Raw genomic sequence first — 25105 nt, forward strand, 5'->3', positions numbered from 1 at the left:
TAAATTCATCCACCTATGAGCAGCTGATATTTGACAAAGGCCCAAAGTTCATTAATTGGGGAAAAGACAGTCTCTTTAACAAATGGCACTGGCATAACTGGATATCCGTCTGAAAAAACTGAAACAAGACCCATACCTCACACCATGCACAAAAATTAACTCAAAATGGATCAAAGACTTAAATATAAAATCAAAAACGATAAAGATTATGGAAGAAAAAATAGGGACAATGCAAGGAGCCCTAATACATGGCATAAACACAATACGAACCATAAGTAACAATGCACAAGCACCAGAAGAGAGACCAGATAACTGAGAGCTCCCCAAAATCAAACACTTATGCTCATCAAAAGACTCACCAAAAGAGTCAAAAGACAACGCACAGACTGGAAAAAAATTTTTGGCTACGATAAATCTGATCAGCATCTAATCTCTAAAATCTACAAGATACAGCAAAACCTCAACAACAAAAAGACAAATAACACAATTAAAAAATGGGCAAAGGATATGAACAGGCACTTCACTAAAGAAGATATTCAGGTGGCTAACAGACACATGAAGAAATGCTCACGATCATTAGCCATTAGAGAAATGCAGATCAAAACTACAATGAGATATTATCTCTCCCCAACAAGGCTAGCATTAATCCAAAAAACTCAAAATAATAAATGCTGAAGAGGTTGTAGAGAGACTGTAACACTTATACACTTTTGGTGGGAATGTAAAATGGTACAACCACTTTGGAAATCGATTTGGTGCTTCCTTTAAAAGCTAGAAATAGAAGTGCCATATGATCCAGCTATCCTACTCCTTGGAATATATCCTAGAGAAATAAGAGCCGTCACACGAATAGATATATGCACACCCATGTTCACTGCAGCACTGTTCACGATAGCAAAAAGATGGATACAACCTAGGTGCCCATCAATGGACGAATGGATAAACAAATTATGGTATATCCACACAATGGAATACTCCACAACAATAAAGAACAATGAAGCTGTGAAACATCTTATAACATGGAGGAATCTGGAGGTCATTATGCTGAGTGAATTTAGTCAGTCACAGAAGAACAAATATTGTATAAGACCACTTTTATCAGAACTCAAGAAAAGGTTTAAACACAGAAGACAACATTCTTTGATGGTTTCGAGGGTGAGGGGTATTCACTAACTAGATAGTAGACAAGTATTATCTTAGGTGAAGGGAAGGACAGCACACAGTACAGGAGAAGTCAGCACAACTGGACTAAACCAAAGCTAAGAAGTTTCCTGAACACAATCAAACACTTTGAGGGACAGAGTAGCAGGGGTAGGGGTCTGGGGACCATGCTTTCAGGGGACATCTAGGTCAACTGGCATAACAAAGCTTATTAAGAAAATGTTCTGCATCCTACTTTGGTGAGTAGCATCTGGGGTCTTAAAAGCTTGCAAGTGCCCATCTAAGATGCAAATCAATTTGTCCCAACCACCAGGAGTAAAGGAGAATGAAGAACACAAGAGACAGAAAGGGCCACATAAACCAGAGACTTCATCAGTCTGAGACAAGAAGAACTAGATGGTGCCCAGCTACCACCAGTGACCACCCTGACAGGGAACACAACAGAGAGTCCCTGGTGAAGCAGGGGAAAGGTGGGGTACAGAACTCAAATTCTAGTAAGAAGACCAGACTTAATGGTCTGACTGAGACTGGAGGAACCCTGGAAATCATGGCCCTTGGATTCTCTATCAGCCCAGAACTAAAACAATTTCTGAGGCCAATTCTTCAGACAGGGATTGGACTGGACTGTGGGACATAAAGTGATATTCGTGAGGAGTGTGCCTCTTAGCTTAAATAGATACAAGAGACTAAACGGGCGACTTCTGTCCGGAGGCGAGATGCGGAGGAAAACAGGGTTAGGAGCTGGTTGAATGGACATGGGGAATCAGGGGTGGAAAGGAGGAGTGCACTTTCACAGTATAGGGAGAGCAATCAGGATTACATAACAATGTATGTATACATTTTTGTACAGGAGACTAACTTGAAATGTAAACTTCATTTAAACTGCAACAAAAAAAATGTATCACTAATAACAACTTAACTCTTTTTAAAAATTGTAATAATTCGGAATATATATATTACAATTATGTATGTACATGTTATATATATATGTATGTATGTATGTATAGCAGAGCTGCATGAAAGGTTGACTTAAGCTTTCTGGACCTCAAAGTTTCTCACCTATATGAAGAATTTTGCCTAGATTACTTTCCAGCTCTAATATTGCAAGGCTCTAATCTATCCTCAGTAAACATAAGAAGTTTAGTTCTATCAATGGAAATATATTTTGATATTTCTTAAGAATCATTTCTCCTTAGTAGACTGCATAGCATAAAAACATAATTCACAGACATGATATACAATGTTTCTTTTTTTCTGTAAATTGTTGAATTTCACCAGTGAAGTATGTCTACACAAAAGTAAATAAATAAATAAGATGAATCTCAAGAGAGAAGTCAACGACCTTTTTACTTATACTGTAATTTCCCATGACTTAAATGGTTCCATATAAAGTAGAAAATAATTATTATTGTAAAAAAAACTAGTAGAACCAAACCTGAAATTCAGCTCAATCAAAATAATTTTTCTGTCAACTTTATCCTATAAAGAGAAGTATCTAAATGATCATTGTTTGCCAATAGTCCAAAAAAAATTTTTTAGGAGTTCAATTTTATGACGAAGGCTATACTTACCTTCAACCTCATCTCTATGTCACTTAATGTTTTTAATACCTGATATATTACAACACTTTGAAGTTCCTCCCAAATCATCAGAAATTAAGTTACATAATTATCAGCTGTATACTTTTTACATTTATATATATATATTTTTTGCAGTGTAATTTATGTAAAATGTTAATATATGTGTGGTAGATCATATCGCAAAAGATTAATCTGGTTGCTCTCAGTGTATTTCACTTGCCCTCATCTTCTCTTTTTTATCTCGTGGACAATTTTCCTTTCCCAGTCCACTCTGAAAAGGAGGAAAAAAGATTTAAAGAAATATGAGGGCCAGGTTTTTCCGGTTTCAGAGATGAAGACCAGGTCTAAGGGAAGGGGAGAGGATGGTTGGATTGGAGGTATGAGAAGCCTTCCAAGTAGAAAAGAGAACAAGAACCAAACTCTCCAACATGAGGATCAGGTGAAGAGAGGAGAGACTCAAATGATTAAGTTATATTCAAGTGTAGTCCTTGCTACCGACTCATCATCTGGGACAGCTCGAGCGTCTGGGGACACTCATAAGTCATAATGAAAAGAGCTCTGTTAGAGACTTAGACCCTTGGAATGGAGACAGAGACGTGAAAAGAGAATTTTGCCACCACACCAAGATGGAACTAACAGAAACAATAGAGAATTTTTCTGAGCCTCGCAGCTGTGGGCCCCCACCAATGTTACAAATGTACATTACACATAGTGTTTCCCCATGAACCAAAATATACAACAACCAAAGAAAATTATTTCAAAAGCCTTAACCACCAATGGCTCATTTTCTAGGAACAACAAGAGCAATATAAACTTCACAGATACAAATACACTTCAAATTATTGATAAATATGTAGATTATAAGGCGATCTATTTCAAAATGAATAAGACTTACATACAACTACAACTTCACAGCTTGAAACACCCTCATGAATATTCAACATAAGAATAGAAGAAAGGAGATAGACAATTAAACAAAATCTTCCCTCCCCTACTGCATATGTCCTTTCCTATAGCAACCTGAAGAGATAATTATTATCTGAGAAATTCATGTGTATAAAAATCTAAAGCTTCTGAAACGACTCTTAGTTGACAGATATCTTGCTTTTGAATTGTTTTCATGTATTTTCACCAACAATTGAAAGACAAGTCATTGACCTTAACGTAATTTTCTGCAGTGAGAAATATAATTTCAATGTCTACTAAAAGCAATCATTTCCTGCAGTAATACTTTAAACAGAGTAATAAGCACATTCTATCTAGTACATCGACAGGGAACGGCCAGAAATTCAACCAGATTCCAAAGAGAACATGGAACAAGGGCTATCATTGCTGATGTTAGATGGATCCTGGCAGAAAGCAGAGACTACCAGAAAGAAATTTACCTGTGTTTTATTGACTATGCAAAGGCATTCGACTGTGTGGATCATAACGAATTATGGATAACATTGCAAAGAATGAGAATTCCAGAACACTTAATTGTGCTCATGCGAAACCTGTACATAGAGCAAGAGACAGTCATTCAAACAGAACAAGGGGATACTGTGTGGTTTAAAATTAGGGAAGGTGTATGTCAGGGCTGTATCCTTTCACATACTCATTCAATCTGTATGCTAAGCAAATGACCCAAAAACTGGACTATATGAAGAAGAACGGGGCATCAGGATTAGAGGAAGACTTATTAACAACCTGCAATATGCAGATGACACAACTTTGCTTGCTGAAAGTGAAGAGGACTTGAAGTCTTTACTAATGAAGATCAAAGACTACAGCCTTCAGTATGGATTATATCTTAGCATAAAAAAACAAAAACAAAAATTCCTCACAACTGGACCAATAAGCAACATCAGGATAAACTGAGAAAGTACTGAAGTTGTCAAAGATTTCATTTTACTTGGATCCACAATCAACGTCCACGGAAGCAGAATTCAAGAAATCAAATGATGCAATGCATTGGGCAACTCTGCTACAAAAGATCTCTTTAAAGTTTTAAAAAGCAAAGATGTCACCTTGAGGACTAAGGTACGCCTGATGCAAGCCATGGTTTTCTCAAGTGCCTCACATGCATGTGAAAACTGGACAATAAGAAGACTGAAGAAGAATCGATGCCTTTGAATTATGGTGTTGGTGAAGAATATTGAATATACCATGGACTGCCAGAAGAACAAACAAATCTGTCTTGGAAGAAGTACAGTCGGAATGCTCCTTAGAAGGGAGGATGATGAGACTTCACCTTATAAATTTGGACATGTTAATCAGGAGGGACTAGTCCCTGGAGAAGAATATTATGCTTGATAAAGTAGAATGTCAATGAAAAAGAGGAAGACCCTCAACAAGATAAACTGACACAGTGGCTGCAACAATGGGCTCAAACACAGCAGTGATGGTGAGGAAGGCACAGGACCAGGCAGTGTTTCATTCTGTTGTACCCAGGGTTACTATGAGTCAGAACCGACTCAACAGCACGTAACATCTGATAAAATTAAGGAACACTGGTGGGGCTGTGGTTAAAGTGCTTGGCTCCTAACCAAGAGTTCGGAAGTTCAAACCCACCAGCAACTTTCCGGGAAAAGATTTACAGCCTTGGAAACCCTATGGAGCAGTTCTGCTCTGTCCTATTGGGTTGCTATGAGTTGGAATCGACTCGAAGGCAGTGGATTTGGTTTTGGGAGCTAGTAAAATCACTCTGAACTTAAAATTTGCATAAAAAGTTTTAGCAGAATATAGAACTCCTTGCTCATCTATAGCAAGAAAAACAATATCTTTATATTTTTAGTAAATGCCATAAAAATGACCATGAAGTTATCACATATAGTCTTTGTAGTGGGGATTACTGAAAAAATCTCAGCTGTAACCTCTGAATTCTCATAATATTTTTTTCTTTCTCCCCTACAGAATCACAAATACTTATTTCTGTATTAGCTTTAAATCACATGTGTATCTTAATAACATAACGACTAGCATGTGGTAAGTAATGAACTCAACAAATAGCTGTGAGTTTGTTTAGGATGCAATAAATTAAGAACAATCATTTAAAATCATTTAATCTTCATTAATACTATCAGAAATCTCTACAGTTACATAATCCTCTTCACTTTTCTATCACTATTGCATTACTTTATCAAACTCTTCCTCCTCTTGCCAGGCTGACACCTTCCTTATTACTCTGATGATAGGAAATAGATTCCCTTGTCCTACCACTTAATCTATCAGTGTATCATGAAAGCCGAATGTCCTGTATTCATCCTACGAATATTGTTGTTGCTGCTGTTAAGTGCCGTCGAGTCGGTTCAGACTCATAGCAATCCCATGCACAACAGAAAGAAACACTGCCTGGTGTTGCGCCATCCTCACTATCATTGCTGTGTTTGAGCCCACTGTTGGAGTCATTGGGTCAATCCATCTCATCGAGGGTCTTCCTCTTTTTTGCTGCCCCTCTACTTTACCAAGCATGATGTCCTTCTCCAGGGACTGGTCCCTCCTGATAACATGTCCTAAGTATGTGAGACGAAGTCTCACCATCCTCTCATCTAAGGAGCATTCTGGCTGTACTTCTTTCTTCCAAGACAGATTGTTTCCTTCTTCTGGCAATCCGACGCAATATTACCAACACAGTATTACAAATGAAACTAGAAGAACTGGCTTAAAGAATCCTGTAACACATTAGAAAAAAGAATAATCACTAGAAGTGCAGCAGACTTGTTGACAAAAAGCAAAATGTACCAATAAATTAATCTATAGCAAGATGTAGAGATTCACTATTCAGAGGCAATTCTGCTTCTAGGCCCAAGGGACTGCACAAGAATGCTCAAGAGTACAAAGACACAGATGGAGATTTTCACAGCAGCATTATGTGAGGTAGGAATTTTTAAGTAAAAAAGTTATAAGAGCATTTTCTCAAAGTAGTGTCAGTGTACATTATATAGAGCATATGGCAGCAATGTATGGGGATCATCACTAGTCTAGGATATGTCAGCTATACACTAGTCAGTGTAGCATGCGGGTCAAGCTGGTTATCTCTAAAGTCAGATTGTTTTTAAATCCCAGGTTGCTACATTTTGGCTATGAGACCTTGGTCAAGTTTTTTAACCTCTCTGTGCCTCAATTTTCTCTTCTGTAAAGTGTTGATAATAATGACAGGATCTATCTTACAGGCATATTTTTTAAGTTTAAATTATATAACATAATGAAGTAGTTAACACAATAAAATTTAGCCATTACTTTTATTACTCTTACTATTACTAGACTATCAATCACTTTTGAAGCATGAAATCCAACGAATCGATGTGGAGTGTATGGATATGTGGGTGTGGGTGGTGTATATGTGTGTTGAACCCTGAACAGGAAATATTTTTCATCTAGATTTTTATATAATTAATCAGAGTGTTTTTTTAATGTTTAATTTTTTTCTCCATCGAATTACGAAGTTTGTTTCCTAAAATTTGAATCAATATTAACAAAATTAACCAAAGCTAGATCGCACACATTTTCTCTTTAATTCATCGTCTCCTTTTCTCTAAACCTATCCAGCCATCTTTGGACATTTACAGCTTCAGCTGACAGATTTTCCCTGGCTCAGTAAGGCACCTAAACTGCCTTGCATTGATTGATCGGGGTTCTTTAATGGCCCAGCTTTCCTGTAAATATTACTGTAACTTTTCCATCATGGGTCCAGCATCTGTCCAGTCACTGACAGAGTTGACACTTCCCTAGAACCTCTTGTTTGAATTGCTTTAAGTGGCTATACCGTTCTCATTAAATAGATTTCACAATAAGCAGGCTCCAGTTCTGCTATCTTCTGCCATTTTCACTGAGGATGTAATTTTCTCCCTCTTCTTACATCCATGCCTTAGTTTTAGGCAGCAGCCTCCTCAGACTTCTTGTTGCCAATCTCATGTTCTAAAAGTCTCATATTGGAACTCAGTTTTGCTTCTCATAGAAGAGTGACACTCTGATTCTTACAGTGACAAAAATATCAAATTTATGATCAGATGAAATATCAGAGACAACAAATTGGAGATTCATGAACTCCTCCTTGACTTCTTAAGTTTCACACCACACGAGCTACCCTCTCACACAGTCAGAAACTAGACCTTTTCATCTTCAATAACTGAATCCTCAAAGATGTTTCTGTGGAACACTCACTATCTAACCATCACTGCCAGTCCTTCTGCTTCACTCCTCTGGTACTCACTCCTATAATACTCCAATCTCAGTGAAACCCTATCATTTTCCACTTTTTATCACCCTTTGTGTCTTCATTTTTCTACTTATCCAAATTAGAATCCTTGTTCTGCCATTATAATCACACACTTATACACACTGTTAACTTGCTGGCCCTACCCCTTCCTTGTCATGTTGTTAGTTGCCATCTAGTTGGCTCCCACTCATAGCGACCTTATGTGTAACAGAATGAAACGCCGCCCAGTCCTGTGCCATCTTCACAATCATTGATAGGTTTGAGTCCATTGTTGTGGCTACTGTGTCAATCCATCTCATTAAGGGTTTCCCTCATTTTCACTGATCCTCTACTTTACCAAATATGATGTCCTTTTCTAGGGATTGGTCTTTACTGGTGATGTATCAAAGTAAGCGAGTTGAAGTCTTGCCATCCTCCCTTCTAAGTATCTTGGTTGTATTTCTTCAAAGACTGATTTGTTCATTCTTTTTGCAGTCCATGATATATTGAATACTCTTTGCCAACACCACAATTCAAATGCATCATTTTTCATTATCCAGCTTCTGCATGCATATACCCACATGGAAAATCCCAACAAATCTATCTCAGACTTGCATCTGAGTAGCTGAAATTAACTGTAGAAAAATCAGGCAGTCATCTAGACCTGAGCAACCAGGAGAACTTCAAAATGATTACAACAAAAAATCAAACATATACTCAACCTTGCTAGAAATTTCCTAGTAATTTCACTTACCAAAAGATTATTTCATACCTTCTTTCTCCTCAAGTCTTCATTATCACCTCTCCACACGACACTTTGTAGCTGATCGCCTATTCTCTTAACCTTATAGTGAAAATAGAAACCTTAAGAACTATCATCTTTCCATCACCAATTTTCACCAATTTATATGCTTTTGCACCACATACTTTGCTTTCCATTCTGTTAGAAAGAAGAAAATGTCACACCTACCTAAGGCCAGCTGCTCTACTTGACCTCTGAATCACATCCACTCTCAACTTCCTAAAGATGTTGCTCCAACCCAGCCCCAGATTACCTCATTTCAGTAGATGGCAACTCCTTTCATCAGTTGTTCAGGACAAAAATCTTAGAGTCATCCTTGACTCCTTTTGTTCTCTCACACTCCATGATTCAGTCCATCATTGAGTCCTACAGACCATACAACACTTCCCCTATTCATATCCAAATCAACTTCTTTTCCCATCTTTGCTATCACTCGTGTTGAAGCCACCATATCTCACTTCAGCTCTTACAACAGTCTCCAGTTTTCATTCTTCCACCTCCCTTCCTACAGTATATCCTTCACACAGCAGCCAGAATGATCTTTATAAAGTTAAAATCACATCATGCTTCTCCCCTCTTTAGTGTTCCCCAAAGACTTCTCACTGCAACAAAAATAAAAGAAAATCCCTTACCTTGGCCTGCAAGGCCCTACATGATCTGGTTCCTGCTCCCTCTGACCTCATCTCACTTCATCCTCACACTTGTTGACCATAATACAGTTTCCCTGGCTTCATTTTTGTTCCAAACAATTGTCAATTTTTCTCTCATTTCAGAAATTTAGAATTTTCTTTTCCTTCTTCTTTGTACACTGTCTTCCAGGATCATGGGATGGCAGTTTCCTTCTCGACATTCAAGTCAACTCAAATGTCATCTCCCAGAAGTCACGCTACTATAGATGCTGGGACCAGAACCCCAGGTATATATGATCCCAAACCCTCCAAAGGGCTCTAAGCCCACATATTCATCTACCACATCTTATTGCCTATTCACAAAAAAGATGAACAGTATTGGGCGTATGATAGATGTTCAAGAAATATTTGTTTATTGAGGCACTTTAAGGTAGAGATTAACAGTTTGGGTTTTGAAGTCTGTTAGAAGTGGAATTGAATCGTGGTTCTACCACTTAACTACCTTGAGTAAGTTATTTAACTTTGATCGGCGCTAACTTCCTCATCTATAAAATAAGATTCATCAACTCTAAACTCATAGGTAGAGTAAATAAAACATGAGTGAAGTGCTTAGCACAATGTTTTGAACATAATAAGCAATTAGTAAACTGTAGTATTATTAACTGGATGTATTTGTATTTGATCTGCTAGCTATCTAGCCCAAACATCGCTTTCTCATCCAATTTAGTGTTTGTTCCCTGAAACTGCTGATCTGTTTGTCATTTTGTGCCAACTCCCGCATGTTTGAATATGCTGCACTAATGATGGTTCTGGATGCTGGGAAGGGTATGAGCCACATCTGTCCTCACTCTAAAATTACACACCTGCCAAACTGCTACTAATTCCCCAGATTTCCCCTTCTCTGTTATTCATGCCAACATTTGATGTAGGGTACAAGTCACCCCAAGCTATGCCATGTGATGAGATAGTACCGAAGGACAAAGGCCTAACAGCATACAAAATTAAGGTTGAGGCCAACACAGAGAGAAAACATAGGCATTGATCTCAGTGCAGTAAACTATTAGGTTATTATGAGACGACCAAGCGAACATCCACATGTTGCTTATCTGCTGGTTGGGATGCTGTCCATACAGGAGAACGGGAAGAAAAACCACTTGGAAACATTCAGACATTGTCACTCTGTTATTACTGAGAAACCCATCTGAAAACCTAAAGATTTAATCACTGCAGGGTACTAAGTGAATAACACTGAGCTGGCAGATAAAATTTACAACTACTGATTCAATATAATAAAGAAATGTGCTTTTCAAAATTACGTATAATGTTTTATATTAGTCACCAAAACAAAAAACCAATCCTGTTGCCATCGAGGCGATTCCCACCTATAGAGACATTACACGATAGAATAGAACTTCCCCATAGGGTTTCTAAGGCTGTAATCTTTATGCAAGCAGATTACCACATCCTTCTCCCACAGAATGGCTGGTGACCTTTCAGTTAGCAGCCAAGCCACTGCACCACCAGGGCTCCTCGAATTAGTCACAGGTATACTTCAAAACCTCACTTACATGATTATTAAGTCTTTTTCTTTTCTTTTTTGGTAGTTCTGGGAGACTCACTTTTACCTTATCAATAAGTTCTCATCCTGTTAATATGTAAATAATTATTTTTGCCTAAAGTTATGGCTAAACAAATTCTTTGTTATTTTTATCTCACTTACAATTTGTTTCTTTGATTTCCATGGTATAATAAAATTTGAACAATGTCCATATTTTTCCATAATGGTAAAATGTATACCCTTAGTATATGTATTTTATCCTCTTTACCTAAAAAATTAACAAACTTTACTCATCCATCCATTCATATCATTCAAAAGCTACGTGTTCAGTACCTCCTAAGTGTTGGGAACTGAGTTACACACACTTTTATTATTTAAAGGTATAAATTTTAACAAAAGTACTTAGAAATTTGAATAAATTTAATTAGTGAAGGCTTTCATAGAGTATATAACAAATTGTGAACTATTTGTACTTTTTCCCAGCACAAGTTTTTCACAGACTTTAATATGAAAATACACTTAACAGAATACTATAGTTATATTCTTTATTAAAATGTCACATACCTTCATTGTAATATTCACAATCAAGGGCTAAAAAAGGGAAAAAAATATATTAATCTATATAAGAAACTGACCTGTTAGCTGAATGTATACAGTATATGGCCATATATTTATCTATAACCAAGTGAAAGAACATAGAGTAAGATAATCATTTGGAAACTTCCTTTGATCAAAGGGGATTCTTTAAGAATGATGTGTTTTTATAAGAGTATTTTAGAGGTAGGCAAATATATCTGTCAATTCAGAAATGTCAACTTAAAACGTTAAAATCATTAAGTATTGTTCAGATGACTTACTATCTACACAGGTAAACTAAAAAATTTTAAAAGTCCAATCTACAAGCAAATCCAATATTAGTTTTTTTTTTTTTGTAAAAAATAGGTTTCTTATAACCAGAACGGAGTGAAACTGCACAGGCATAAGAGGATTAAAGTCATAAACCATTTCTCTGAGGATAGTTTATAAATAATTTACAGTTCAAATGTTACAATGACAGCAGTTAAAAGATAGAATAGAAAATTTACCTCAAATTTTTCTTTTTATAAATCCTTTTGATATAATACCATTTGTCTACTTTGTCAAAGGAATATAAAAATCAGTTGTCTTAAATAATAAATTCTATTTCCATGTCTTTCATGGAATTAGTTCTATTGATAAGGGAACAATTAATATGGATCTCCTTACAAGGTTCTCATTTAATGATGTTCTAAGCACAGTACTCACAACAAGTAGTAGATGATCTCCAGTGAATTGATACGCCTTCCTGACAACATTTGTATGCATACGCTGCGATGCTCGTACATAAACATTCACAGTCTCCACCAAGATTACAATTACATGTATCTTCATGGCAATTTTTGGCAAAAGAAGTAACATCAATCTAAAAATGAAGTGAAAGATGATCTAACTTCAATAACTACTGACTATAATTGATTAAACTCAACCTTCCAAAAGAAAATTAACTGGTATGTTTTCAAAATTTGACAGCTTAACACTGTCATTTAGAGACTTCTCAATACCTTTACCTCTGTATTGCCAAAGAAGAAAGAAATATATAATGCAAATGTAATATCAAAGATCTGGAGAAACAACTAATAAGATTAACGAATAAATATTTCAGTATCTGTAATACAGCAGATTAGTATTTTTTTGAAGTTCATTGTTTCATTACTAGCATATTCATATGACATTAAAAGAAAAGCATAGTCTGCTTCCAATTGTGCTTTCCCTCGATTTTTCAAATCTTAAGCTTTTTGAAATTTTTGTTGGGAACTAGAATTATTATACTGGGAAAGAGTTTAGGAAGTTAAATTTCTAAATAAATTACATTCTATCTTGGGATATGCTCGTAAAACCATTTAAAATGTGTCACTAGTAATACTTTTAAACTATACTTTGGGATGAGAAGAATGCTCATTTGGTAATGTTCTCTGAAGACAAATCAACATGATCAGTGAGAGACTCATCTGCAGAAATATGCTCACCTTGCATAGAGTAGCTAATTGTTATCAGAGGTAACTCATTAAGAGTTAAGAAATGAGTTTGGGAGTAGTAATGATGAGCTACCATGGCATAAGTTAGAATTCAGGGATGCTAAGTGAAGCAATGCACCAAATATTACCATCTAATAAACTGTATTTAAATAATTTTCTGGGTTAATAAGTTTAATAACCTCAAATTTCAATTTCTCTATGTCCACCAATGCAGACTCTACCCCTTAACTCCTTTAACTACAGACTACACAATTATTTCCAACTAACCACTACTATACATTTATGCCTCGATCATAAAACGATCTATACAAAAATACTTTATGAACTAAAATAATTTACTACAAATGTAATGTACAAATATATGATGTTAAATGAGATGAAGGCAGAATAAGTAAATCAATTAATGCATCACTTCTATGGAAAAGCAAACTAAAAAAATTGTCCTCCTAAAAATGGTTAAGCAGTATACTTAAAAGCCAATGGGTAGCTAAATTATTTGTCCAGTTCACCTCAATATTATAGAAGCAGTACTTCTTTAAATCTGAGAGTTTAGTAAAGTATTCATTTACCACATTGTGACATGGAGCAAAAACATCACTGTACAAAATTGAGCATTCTCTCTTGGCATAAGGAAATTTGTTTTGCTGTGCCTCACAGGGTTTAATTGTTTCCATTGGGCTTTCACACTGTTAAAAAAATTAAGGGAGAAAAAAATGAAACTGTTAAAAGAGTGATTTCTGAAACTGAAACCAGAAAAACTTACCTGACTGTCCACCACAAGTGCATTTCATATATTCTCATCCTTTTAGAAAGACTTTATCTAAAGCATCTGCTCCAGCTAACTTGATGTTAATGGCATGTACTGTTTTTGAAGGCAACAAAATATAATACTAAAATCATGGTGATATTAGAGATAGTGTGTAGGTAAAATCATTGTAATTGTCTTAAAATACGGTATTTACATGGCTAAAAAAGTTACATGAGCAAATGGAGCTCTTTCATTTTTCACCTTTTACATTTTCATCACAATCCTTCTTCAAGTCCCTACAGCCTCACCTTCCATACACTCAACAATCTGACCTCTGCCTCCTCTATTCCACCTCCTTGAAACTTCCCTGGGAAAGTTCATCAATGACCTCTTAATTACTAAACATAAAGGCAACTTTTCAGCCTTCATCTCACTTGTCCTTTCTCCACCTCAATTCTATTTAATACTTTGCCCTCTTTTGGTTTTGGAGACACCATTTTCTGCTGGGTTTTTTCCTACTTCATGGGCTGTTGCTCTCCAATCTCTTTCTTCCTCCCTCCTCTGCAATGTTTGATCTTCAAACATCTACTTTTCTCATTCTTTATAGTTGTCTGGGCTTCAACAACCTGAATATACTTATAACTGCCAAATCTGTACCTCCAGTCAAGATTTTTGTCCCCATTCTCTCCCACCATCCACAAACCTATTCTTCTTCTCTTTGCCTTGCCTTAGTAAAGACCACCATCATCTACCCACCGAGCCAGGAAGGTAGGAGACTTCTTGGAATCCTCCATATTCATCCTTCCAAACATAATCTTTCAACAAATAGTGATGATTTTCATCTTTAAGGCCTCTCAACTGTATAGTTTCCTAAATCTTCACTGACTCAACATTTCTAGCTAAAGCCTCCTCACTAGTCTTTGGATCTTTAGTCCAGGACCTGGCCCTTGTATCTTGCAGCTCTACACTTTGCATTCCAGCCATTCACAACTTCAAACCCTATAGCACAATCATACCAAACTTCTTGAATTTCCTTTTAGGCACCATACTCTCGCCAGCTTCCTGGCACCTTTAGATGGCTGCTCCCTCTTTCCCTGTTATAATCTTTCTCATAATTTTCACTTGCCCAGATCCTATAAATTTTATAGGATTCAGCTCAGAGGCAGGTTCTCCAGGAAACTCCCTTTACTATCACAATTTACATTTAGTATGCACTTCAAGCCCTGCTGGCACAGCGGTTAAGAGCTTGGCTGCTAACACAAAGCTTGGCAGTTCGAGTCCACCAGCCACTCCTTGGAAACCCTGAGGCAGTTCTACTCTTTCCTACAGGGTTGCTATGAGTCAAAATCAAACTCGATGGCAACGGGTTTGGTTTTTTTGGTTTTCTATCAAAGCACTTATCTCACTATATTTTCATTGTTAATTTTTCTACCTCACCTACTAACCTAGACCTTAATTCCTTAAGGGTAGAGGCTGTGTTTTATTTATGTGTTCATATAACCAGGAAAACATTAAGAGCTAAATAAAATGCAACTAATAAAAAAAAAAAGATTTGAATTTGGGGGGTTCAAAATTATTCAATAGTTAATATTGAGTATTATTAGAAATTAGTTATTCCTTTATTTATTTACAAATAGGATAAATGTAAAATAAAACTTCTAAAGGCAGCAAGGCATATGAAAGCCATAATTAAAAGAATTTTTCCTCTCTCAATATAATAGATACTTTATATATTAAAAGAATAAAATCTTTACACTCTTAATCTTAGACCACACTGAAATATACTGTTCAGATTTTACTGAATGGGGTAAATGTTTTACTCCAGCTCCTTTGTTTATTTTTTTTAAAAAAGACTTAGACATATTAGGCAAATTAGGCAACGTGATGAAGCAACAAACCAAACGGTAACTGTGTTTGTTAGTTTTGTGTGTCAATTTGACTACCAGTTATTTAATAAACACTAATCTAGGTGTTGCAGTAAAGGTATTTTCTAAGTATGCTTAACATCAGTTTACTTCAAAATAAAGGAGATTACCCTCAATAATGTAGGTGGGCCTCCTCCACTCAGTTGGAAGGCCTTAAGAGCAAAAACTGAGGTTTCCCAGAGAAAAAGAAATTTTGCCTCAAGACTAAAGCTTCAACTCTTGCTGAGTTTGCAGCCTACCAGCCTGCCTTAGGAGCCCTGGTGGCACAGTGGTTAAGAGCTTGGCTGTTAACCAAAAGGTCAGCAGTTCAAGTCCACCAGCTGCTTTCTGGAAACCCTATGGGGGAGTTCTAGTCTGTTGATCAACTAGTCAGAACCAACTCCACAGCAACAGGTTTTTGGGTGTGACCTGCTCTTAGACTTTCCAGGCCCCACTACTGTGTGAGCCAATTCCGTAAAATAAGTCTCCTTACACACACACACACACACACACACACACACACACACACACACACACACAGTCTCTGATTGTTGCTGTTTCTCTGGAGAACCCCGACTGATACAGCAGCCAAACAAGAAACTGTGGTTGCAGACACTTGTTTCAGTTAAAAAGAAAAAAACAGGCTGAAAAAAAAAAAGTAAAGGAAAAGAGTAGAACCAATATCCAATCTGACTGTCGTTCTGAGATAGTTCACTATTTCTCAGTGTGTTTCAGAGAACAGTACTTCCTTAAGAAATAATAAATAAAAACATAGGTTCTGTGTCAGTAAGTTTGGGAAATCCTTCAAACATATCCCTCCACTGGAGGCTTATAATGGCTCAAGAAATCCTCAGAAAGAACTCTGTCTAACTTAGGTTATTCAAACCTCTCCCAAAAGTTGTTGACCATAAATTTTCTCCTCAGTACACACACACACACCCCTTTATTTTTATGTAATGACTGCTAATAACTAGTATGAAATAGTGATGTTCTGAAGAACAAACTTTGGGAAATCCTGCCTTCATTTATTCATTGCTTTGAGATGGCAAAAGTTACATCATTCTTAGAAATACAGATGTATTGATAAAGCATTCTGCCATGTTGAAGAAAGCATGAGATTGGATGAGAATGTGAGTTTGATTGTCACCTATGCTACTTCCTAGCTATATAATATTAGACAAGTCACTTAATCTCCCTGAGCCTTAATTTCTTCATCTATAATCTGGAGATAATAGTCATTATTGTCATACGAATTACATGAGAAGATAAATGTGAAAGTAATTTATCAACTGTGAATTACTATACAAATATTACTTAAAATATTACCTAATAAACTGTCCTGTAAGAATAAAATGTTCTAGTGAATAGACATGCTAAATAACATTTGTTTACTTCTAAAATATATACACTGTGTTTAACTTACCTGTCCTAATGCCCAGCTATCTCCAAATACCTGGGCATTTCTCACTTCCAAGCTATTCGACGTGGTCATGTCATTTGAAGTACATTTGTCAAAGTTTCCACACAATCCTGATAGTTTGTTCTAAAGTAAAAGAAAATTACCATGAAATAGTCTATAATCACTTTAACACTTAAGGAATCATATTCCTAAAACTTCTGAAAGATATTACGAATTTCCACAGTGACCATTTAAAAAAATAAACATTTGAAGAAAGTGGTGTTTTATACCTATTTTCTTGGTAAAGTCTATTTGCTTGGTCAGCGAAAAAGAGGAAAACCCTCAATGAGATGGATTGACACAGTGGCTGCAACAATGGACTCAGACATAGTAACAATTGTGAAGATGGTGCAGGACTGGGCACCGCTTCGTTCTATTGTATATAGGGTCACTATGAGTCAGAACCAATTCAACAGCACCTAACAACAATGTATCTATTTAATTATATTTATCAGTTAGACCCTATGAGTCAGAACCAACTCAACAGCACCTAACAACAATATATCTATTTAATTATATTTATCAATTACTTTCAAAAATATTTTACCATCCTCCACATTTTATGTATTCACACCAACATCTTAGCACTGATACAACTAATAACATAAGTAACTTGGAAAAGTATAATACAAGCTCTAGTGAGTACAATGTACAGTGTAATACAAGCATATTTACACACATATATGTCTATGCATAGATATAATTTATGTATATATGTGTGTGTATATATATAACATTTTTGTAATGATGGTAGGGTCACCTCCCGATATGTTTCAGGCTTGATAATGCTACAAATGTTGAAATATTTCTATAGGTTGTACTTTGAAAAGCCAAAATATTCAAATACAGCTTTAAAAAGAAGTTACCTTTAATATTCATAAATCATACTACCATGGCACAAAAATCAATGAACTCTAAATTCTAGTCTAGATTCTGATTTTACCTAATTTTTTATACAGCTTGTTATGAGTTGTGAAATCATCACTGCAATTGCCACATGGACTTTCCACATCAACAACACCCATTGGATTTTCTCAAAATAATGTGGAAAACTTTAGTCTTAGGGGAAAGAGATAGAGTAAGAGTGCAGGGACGGATAATCTTCTAAAAACAATGAAGCATAGAGTAAGAATGCAGAGATAGATAACCTTCCAAAAACAATGGAGCTCTTCCTTAATACCTTTAACTTAAAGATCCTGAACTCTCTCTTCATGTACTGAAGAATGGAATGCGGCTCTTCATTAATGATGCTTCCCACTGCTGTCAAGTCAATTCTGACTCATAGTGACCCTATAGGACAGAGTGCAACTGCCTCATGGGGTTTCCAAGGCTGTAATCTTTATGGAAGCAGACTGCCACATTTTTCTCCACACTCTAACTCTCAAGGTAATAATAAATATTAGCTCCAATATACAATCATATCTTAAATGTGTTGCTGTTGTTAGTTGCCATCAAGTCAACTCTGACTCATGGCAATCCCATGTGTGCAGAGTAGAACTGTTCCACAGGAATTTCAAGGCTATGAACTTTCAGAAGCAGATCACCAGGGTTGTCTTCCAAGGCACCTCTGGGTTCGAACTGCCAACCTTTTTGCTAGCAGTCCAGTGCTTAACCATTTGCACCATTTTTAATATGTATCTTTTCCCAAAAAAAGTAACTTTTCCACAGTTTTATGAAATATGTTGTTACTATGCAGTTTTTTCTCTAATTAGGTACAGATTATATCCATGAGTCTCAATATCAATTTCAGAAAAACTGACTTTTGTTAAGTATATCAATGTAAAAGGGAAAACATAATTCATTTATTGCATCTCATTTAGAGCTTAGACTGACCTACCTTCCACCGTGGTCCAACTTTGATATGAATGGTTGTTTTTTTATCCCAAAGAATAGTGATATCTTCTTCTGGAAAGTATACTACTGTGTAGTAGCCAGCCTTCCAAAGTTGGTACGTAGGATTATTTTCCAGAAAAAAACCTGATCGCTTCTTTAAAAGAACAAAATAAAGAAGAAAATGAATTCCACATTCTCTAGAAACAAAATGTATACAATTGATTAAGCTGCTATCCATCAAGAAGTATCTATGTCTAGTATTTTGGTACATATCATCTTTTCTGAATTCTGTAGAATAAGACAAAATACATAAAATAGGAAATACATAAAATTAGAGGAGCCCTGGTGGCACAGTAGCTAAGCTCTTGGCTGCTAACCAAGAGGTCGGCGGTTTGAACCCACCAGCTGCTCTGCAGGAGAAAGATGTAGCAGTCCGCTTCCGTAAAGATTTACAGCCTTGGAAACCCTATGGGCAGTTCTATTCTGTCCTATAGGGTTTCTATGAGTTGGACTCAACTCGATGGCAATGGGTTTGTTTTTTTGGTTTTACATGAAATTAGAGAACCAATCACAACCTGGTAGATGGGCTCAACATGGATAAATGGACAAAGGAAAACAAGGCATTTCAGTTATGGAAAAGGGCCTAAACAACACTATGGACATTAAGGAGTTAATCCTGCCTAAGGAGAGATTACACACTGATGATAGATAAATAGTACTGGAGACTAAAGATGGTGACCTCACCGGTGAAAGAGAAAAATTTGGCCGTGTTTACACTTTTGAGTAGTTAGTGATAGCATGAAAGTAGTCTCCTGACTTTTTAAAATATTTATTGAAAGCTATAACTAAGTTCTGCAGGAGACAGTGCCTTCCAGGAATTCACAATCAAGTGAAAATGTCTATATGAGATAGTTTGGATTTTTTGCTTTTTTGTTTTCTCCAGAGGTGGTTTCCATCCGTTATCCTGATGTAAAAGCACATCATTCCTATTCGCCTTTAGAGGTAATACATCCTTTTCATTAGACAGGATTGTCTACTACAAGAAAGACAATTGTTTTTGTCAAATGGAGATGCCATACTCCTTACTTTCCGATTAGGAAGAAAGAATACTTCTCTTTAGAAGACGGAGACATCACGAATTGCTCAAAAGAGAGAGGTCCACTTCAGATGAAATTAAAACACTTCAAACAAAATCTAGTTATGTTTCTCTAAGTTATAAATTTTGAGAATGAAAACTTTTAAAGTGAAGCTTAAATAAATTAATAGTTTTAATAACTTAAATATTTAATAAAATTAGAATTGTGCATTTATTAAAAAAATACGTTTTTTTCTTCTCCTGGATGAGCAGTCCATCTGCCACAAATAGATGGTACTTATTTACACTTTTGATGTTTGAGAAAAAATACTACCAGGGGATTTGTTGGGTCAAACTATTCTTATGACTTTTCTGAATTTTACTTCAATCTATATAAAGGAGATTCATCAACACCTGCACACAGGTGAAAGCTACACAGAACTGTAATTACCACTTCAAAAATGTGTCAAACTGTCTTTACAAGAGCATTTGCTATTTTCTCTTAAGTTCTTTTTAACACATCCTTGTTCTTAGAGAGGACCTTCACCTATAAATGAATACATACCTGATAGCTATGCCAAACAGCTCTAATTACTTCAAAAAGCCCGTAGAAACTCTGTTTTCCCCAAAGGTTGATTGCTGCCTGGTTTGTCTCAAGGTTTCTGGCTGAGAAATAAGCTATGTTCTAGGGCACCACCACTACTAGTTGCTGTCGAGTTGATTCCAACTCATAGTGAACCTATAAGACAGAGTAGAACTGCCCCATAGGGATTCCAAGGAGCAGCTGGTGGATTCAAACTGCTGACCTTTTGGTTAGCAGCTGAACACTTAACCACTGTGCCACCAGGGCTACAATGTTCTAGGGCAGTGGTTCTCAAACTTTCATGTACAGAAGAATTGAGGTCTCATTAAAACTGCCTATTTCCATTTCAACCTGAGAGATTCCACTGAAGTCCCAGAAACCAGGACTTTGAACCGGTTCATTCCAGTTAGAAACCCTGCTGGGAATTTACTTCTCCACCCCAGATATACTGAATCAGAATCTACATTTTAACAAGATCCCCATGTGATTCTAAACATACAATACATTTTGCAAACCACTGCTCCACTATTGGTTCTCAGAATCGGTCCCTAACCAGCTGCTTTAGCATCCCTGGGAACTTGTTAGAAATAAAAATTCTCAGCAGGGTTTCCTACTGGAATGAATCGGTTCAAAGCCCTGCCAGAAACGGCGCTTATAATAAATACTCCAGAAGATTTCCAGACCAAACTTTAAGAAACACTGTTCTAAAATCTCACAAAGGGAGGTCATTTTTTTTAAAGGCTATTTGTCACATCATGTCACTCTCAAATCCAAAATTTCTTACCTGTAAAATAAAGTTCAAATATCTTATCACGCCATGCAAGGCCCTCCAAGTAGGACCCAGCCCCCTTGTCTATTGCTCTTGCGCCTCCACGTTACAGTTACTCCTCCTCTGAGTCTCCTTGCCACACTCTCCATCCGTCATCCCCATATACTGTGTTTCAACCAAACTAAACCACTTGTAGTTCGCCCAACATGTCATTTTTATCTTTCAATTATACACCTTGAATGTGTTCATTCCTCTGTATTGATTGTCATCTTACTTCCTCTCCTCACCTGGCTAACACCTACTCATACCTTAAGACTAAGAACATCATTTCATCCAGAGCATGTCTTCAGAGCCTTCAAAGGTGAGGATCAAGAAGGAGAGAAGAGCCATTGCTTGAAATTCATCATCTCATTTAATCCTCATATGAACTTAAAAAATAGGTTCTATAATTAGCCCAGATTTACAGATGGGAAAACTGTAGTTTGGACAGTAAACTTCCCAGATGATACAGCTACCAGGTGTCCTAAGTTGGTACTGACTGACTCCAAAGTCTGTGCTCCTAGCCACTACCCTAAACAGCCAAGGCTGCTTTAGATGTTCCTCCCCGGGGTCTTTCATATTACCCTCTATCTACCCCTGCCATAGCACATCATATTGTGCATTCTTATTTACTTGAATATGTTGCTCACCTGAGTGTAAGTTCCTTAAAAGTAAGTATAGTGTTTTTTCATCATTATAGTCAATACTTAGCACAGTTTTTGATTCATCGTAGGCATTATGGAAGGAGTCCTGGTGGCAAACAGTTAAAGAGTTCGGCTGCTAACTGAAACATTGGTGGTTCCAACCTACCAGCTACTCTATAGGAGAAAATAGTTGGCAATCTACTCCTGTCAAGATTGTTGTTGTTGATGTTATTAGATGCCATCAAGTCAGTTCCGACTCATAGCGACCCTATGCACAACAGAATGAAACCCTGCCACAGTCCTGCGCCATCCTCACAATGTTTTTTATGATTGAGCCCATTGTTGCAGCCACTGTGTCAATCCAACTAGTTGAGGGTCTTCCTCTTTTTCACTGACCCTCCACTTTACCAAGCATGATGTCCTTCTCCAGGGACTGGTCCCTCCTGATAACATGTCTAAATACATGAGATGAAGTCCGGCCATCCTTGCTTCTAGAAAGCATTCTGTCTGTACTTTTTCCAGAGAAATTTGTTCATTCTTCTGGAAGTCAATGAATATTCAATATTCTTCACCAACACCATAAACCAAAGCCATAATTCTTCTTCAATCTTCCTTATTCATTGTCCAGCTTTTGCATGCATTGGAGGCAACTGAAAATACCATGGCTTGGGTCAGGTGCACTTTAGTCCTCAAAGTGACCTCTTTGCTTTTTAACACTTTAAACAGGTCTTTTGCAGCAGATTTGCCCAATGCAGTATGTCGTTTGATATCTTGACTGCTGCTTCCATGGGTGTTGATTGTGGATCCAAGTAAAATGAAATGCTTGACAACTTCAATCTTTTCTCCATTTATCATGATGTTGCTTATTGGTCCAGTTGTGAGGATTTCTGTTTTCTTTATGTGAGGTGCAATCCATACTGAAGGCTGTAGTCTTTAATCTTCATCAGTAAATGCTTCAATAACTCTTCATTTTCAGCAAGCAAGGTTGTGTCATCTGCATATTTCTGGTTGTTAATGAGCCTTCCTCCAATCCTAATGCCACATTCTTCTTCAGACAGTCCAACTTCTTGGATTATTTGCTCAGCATACAGACTGAATAAGTATGGTGAAAGGATACAACCCTGATGCAAACCTCTCCTGACTTTAAATGATGCAGTATTACCTTGTTGTGTTCCAATAACTGCCTCTTGGTCTACGTACAAGTTCCTCATGAGCACAATTAAGTGTTCTGGAATTCCCATTCTTGGCAAGGTTATCCATAATTTGTTATGAACCACACAGTCGAATGCCTTTGCATAGTCAATAAAACACAGGTAAACACCTTGCTGGTATTCTCTGCTTTCAGCCAAGATTCATCTGACATCAGCAACGACAGCCCTCGTTCCACATCCTCTTCTGAATTTGGCTTGAATTTCTGGCAGTTCCCTGTTGCTGTACTGCTGCAACTGCTTATGAATGATCTTCAGCAAAATTTTACTAGTGTGTGATATTAATGATATTGTTCAATAATTTCCTTATTCTGTTGGCTCACCTTCTTTTGGAACTGGCACCAATATAGATCTCTTCCAGTTAGTTGGTCAAGTAGCTGTTTTCCAAATTTCTTGACATAGATGGGTGAGCACCTCCAGTACTGTATCTGTTTGTTGAAACATCTCAATTGATATTCTATCAATTCCTGGAGCCTTGTTTTTTGCCATTCCTTTCAGTACAGCTTGGACTTCTTCCTTCAGTACCATGGGTTCTTGATCATATGCTACCTCCTGAAATGGTTGAATGTTGACCAATTCTTTGTGGTACAGTGACTCTGTGTATTCTTTCCATCTTCTTTTGATGCTTCCTGAATCTGTCAATATTTTCCCTGTAGAATCCTTTAATATTGCAACTCGAGGCATGAGTTCTTTCTTCAGTTTTTTTAGCTTAAGAAATGCCAACCATGATCTTCCCTTTTGGTTTTCTATCTCCAGGCCTTTGCACATTTCAATAAAATACTTTAATTTGCCTTTTCAAGCTGCCTGTTGAAAAGAAATTTTCTGTTCAGCTCTTTTAATTCATCATTTCCTCCGTTCACTTTAGCTACACTACATTCAAGAGCAAGTTTCAGAGTCTCTTCTGACATCCGTTTTGGTCTTTTCTTTCTTTCCTGTCTTTTTAATGACCTTTTGCTTTCTTCATGTATGGCGTCCTTGATGTCATTCCACAACTCATCTGGTCTTCGGTCATTAGAGTTCAATGTGTCAACTCTATTCTTGAGATAGTATCTAAATTCAAGTAGGATATACTCAAGGTTGTATTTTGGCTCTTGTGGATTTGCTCTAATTTTCTTCAACTTCAACTTGAACTTGTGCATGAGCAATTGATAGTCTGTTCCCTAGTCAGCCCCTGGCCTTGTTCCGATTGATGATATTGAGCTTTTCCATTGTCTCTTTCCACAGATGTAGTCAATTTGATTCCTGTGTATTCCATCTGGCAAGGTCCACGTGTACAGTCACCATTTATGTTGTTGAAAACAGTATTTTCAATGAAGAAGTTGTCGGTCTTGCAAAATTTTATCATTCAACCTCCAGCATCGTTTCTACTACCAAGTCCGTATTTTCCAACTACCGATCCTTCTTCTTTCTTTCCAACTTTCGCTTTCCAATCACCAGTAATTATCAATGCATCTTGATTGCATGTTTGATCTTTTCAGACTGTAGAAGCTGGCAAAAATCTTCAGTTTCCTCATTTTTGGCACTAATGGTTGGTGTGTAAATTTGAATAATAGTCATATTAACTTGTCTTCCTTATAGGCATACGGGTATTTTTCTATCACTGACAGCATTGTACTTCAGGATAGATCCTGAAATGTTCTTTTTGATAATGAATGTGATGCCATTCCTCTTCAATCTGTCATTTCTGACATGATAGATCATATGATTATCTGTTTCAAAATGGCGAATACCAGTCCATTTCAGCTCACTAATACCTAGGATATCGATCGTTATGCATTCCATTTCAGTTCTGATGACTTCCAATTTTCCTAGATTCCTTCTTCCTACATTCCACATTCTGATTTTTAATGGATGTTTGCAGCTGCTTCTTCTCATTTTTA

The 25105-nt window shown here is 36.8% G+C and overlaps 1 protein-coding gene across 1 annotated transcript in view; it reads right to left on the bottom strand.

The window, feature by feature from the left end:
* Positions 1–25105, bottom strand: part of OTOGL (otogelin like) — a 200727-nt gene that overhangs the window by 86171 nt on the left and 89451 nt on the right. The window contains exons 27-31 of the mRNA XM_004384611.2: positions 18912–19061; positions 17039–17158; positions 13533–13649; positions 12194–12350; positions 11474–11500 (exon numbers count right to left, since the gene is read on the bottom strand). Of these exons, the coding sequence (XP_004384668.1) occupies positions 11474–11500; positions 12194–12350; positions 13533–13649; positions 17039–17158; positions 18912–19061 (571 nt within the window). The remainder of the gene's footprint in view (positions 1–11473; positions 11501–12193; positions 12351–13532; positions 13650–17038; positions 17159–18911; positions 19062–25105) is intronic.

This window comes from Trichechus manatus, unplaced genomic scaffold (assembly GCF_000243295.1).
Source record: "Trichechus manatus latirostris isolate Lorelei unplaced genomic scaffold, TriManLat1.0 scaffold00125, whole genome shotgun sequence".
Taxonomy (NCBI): domain Eukaryota; kingdom Metazoa; phylum Chordata; class Mammalia; order Sirenia; family Trichechidae; genus Trichechus; species Trichechus manatus.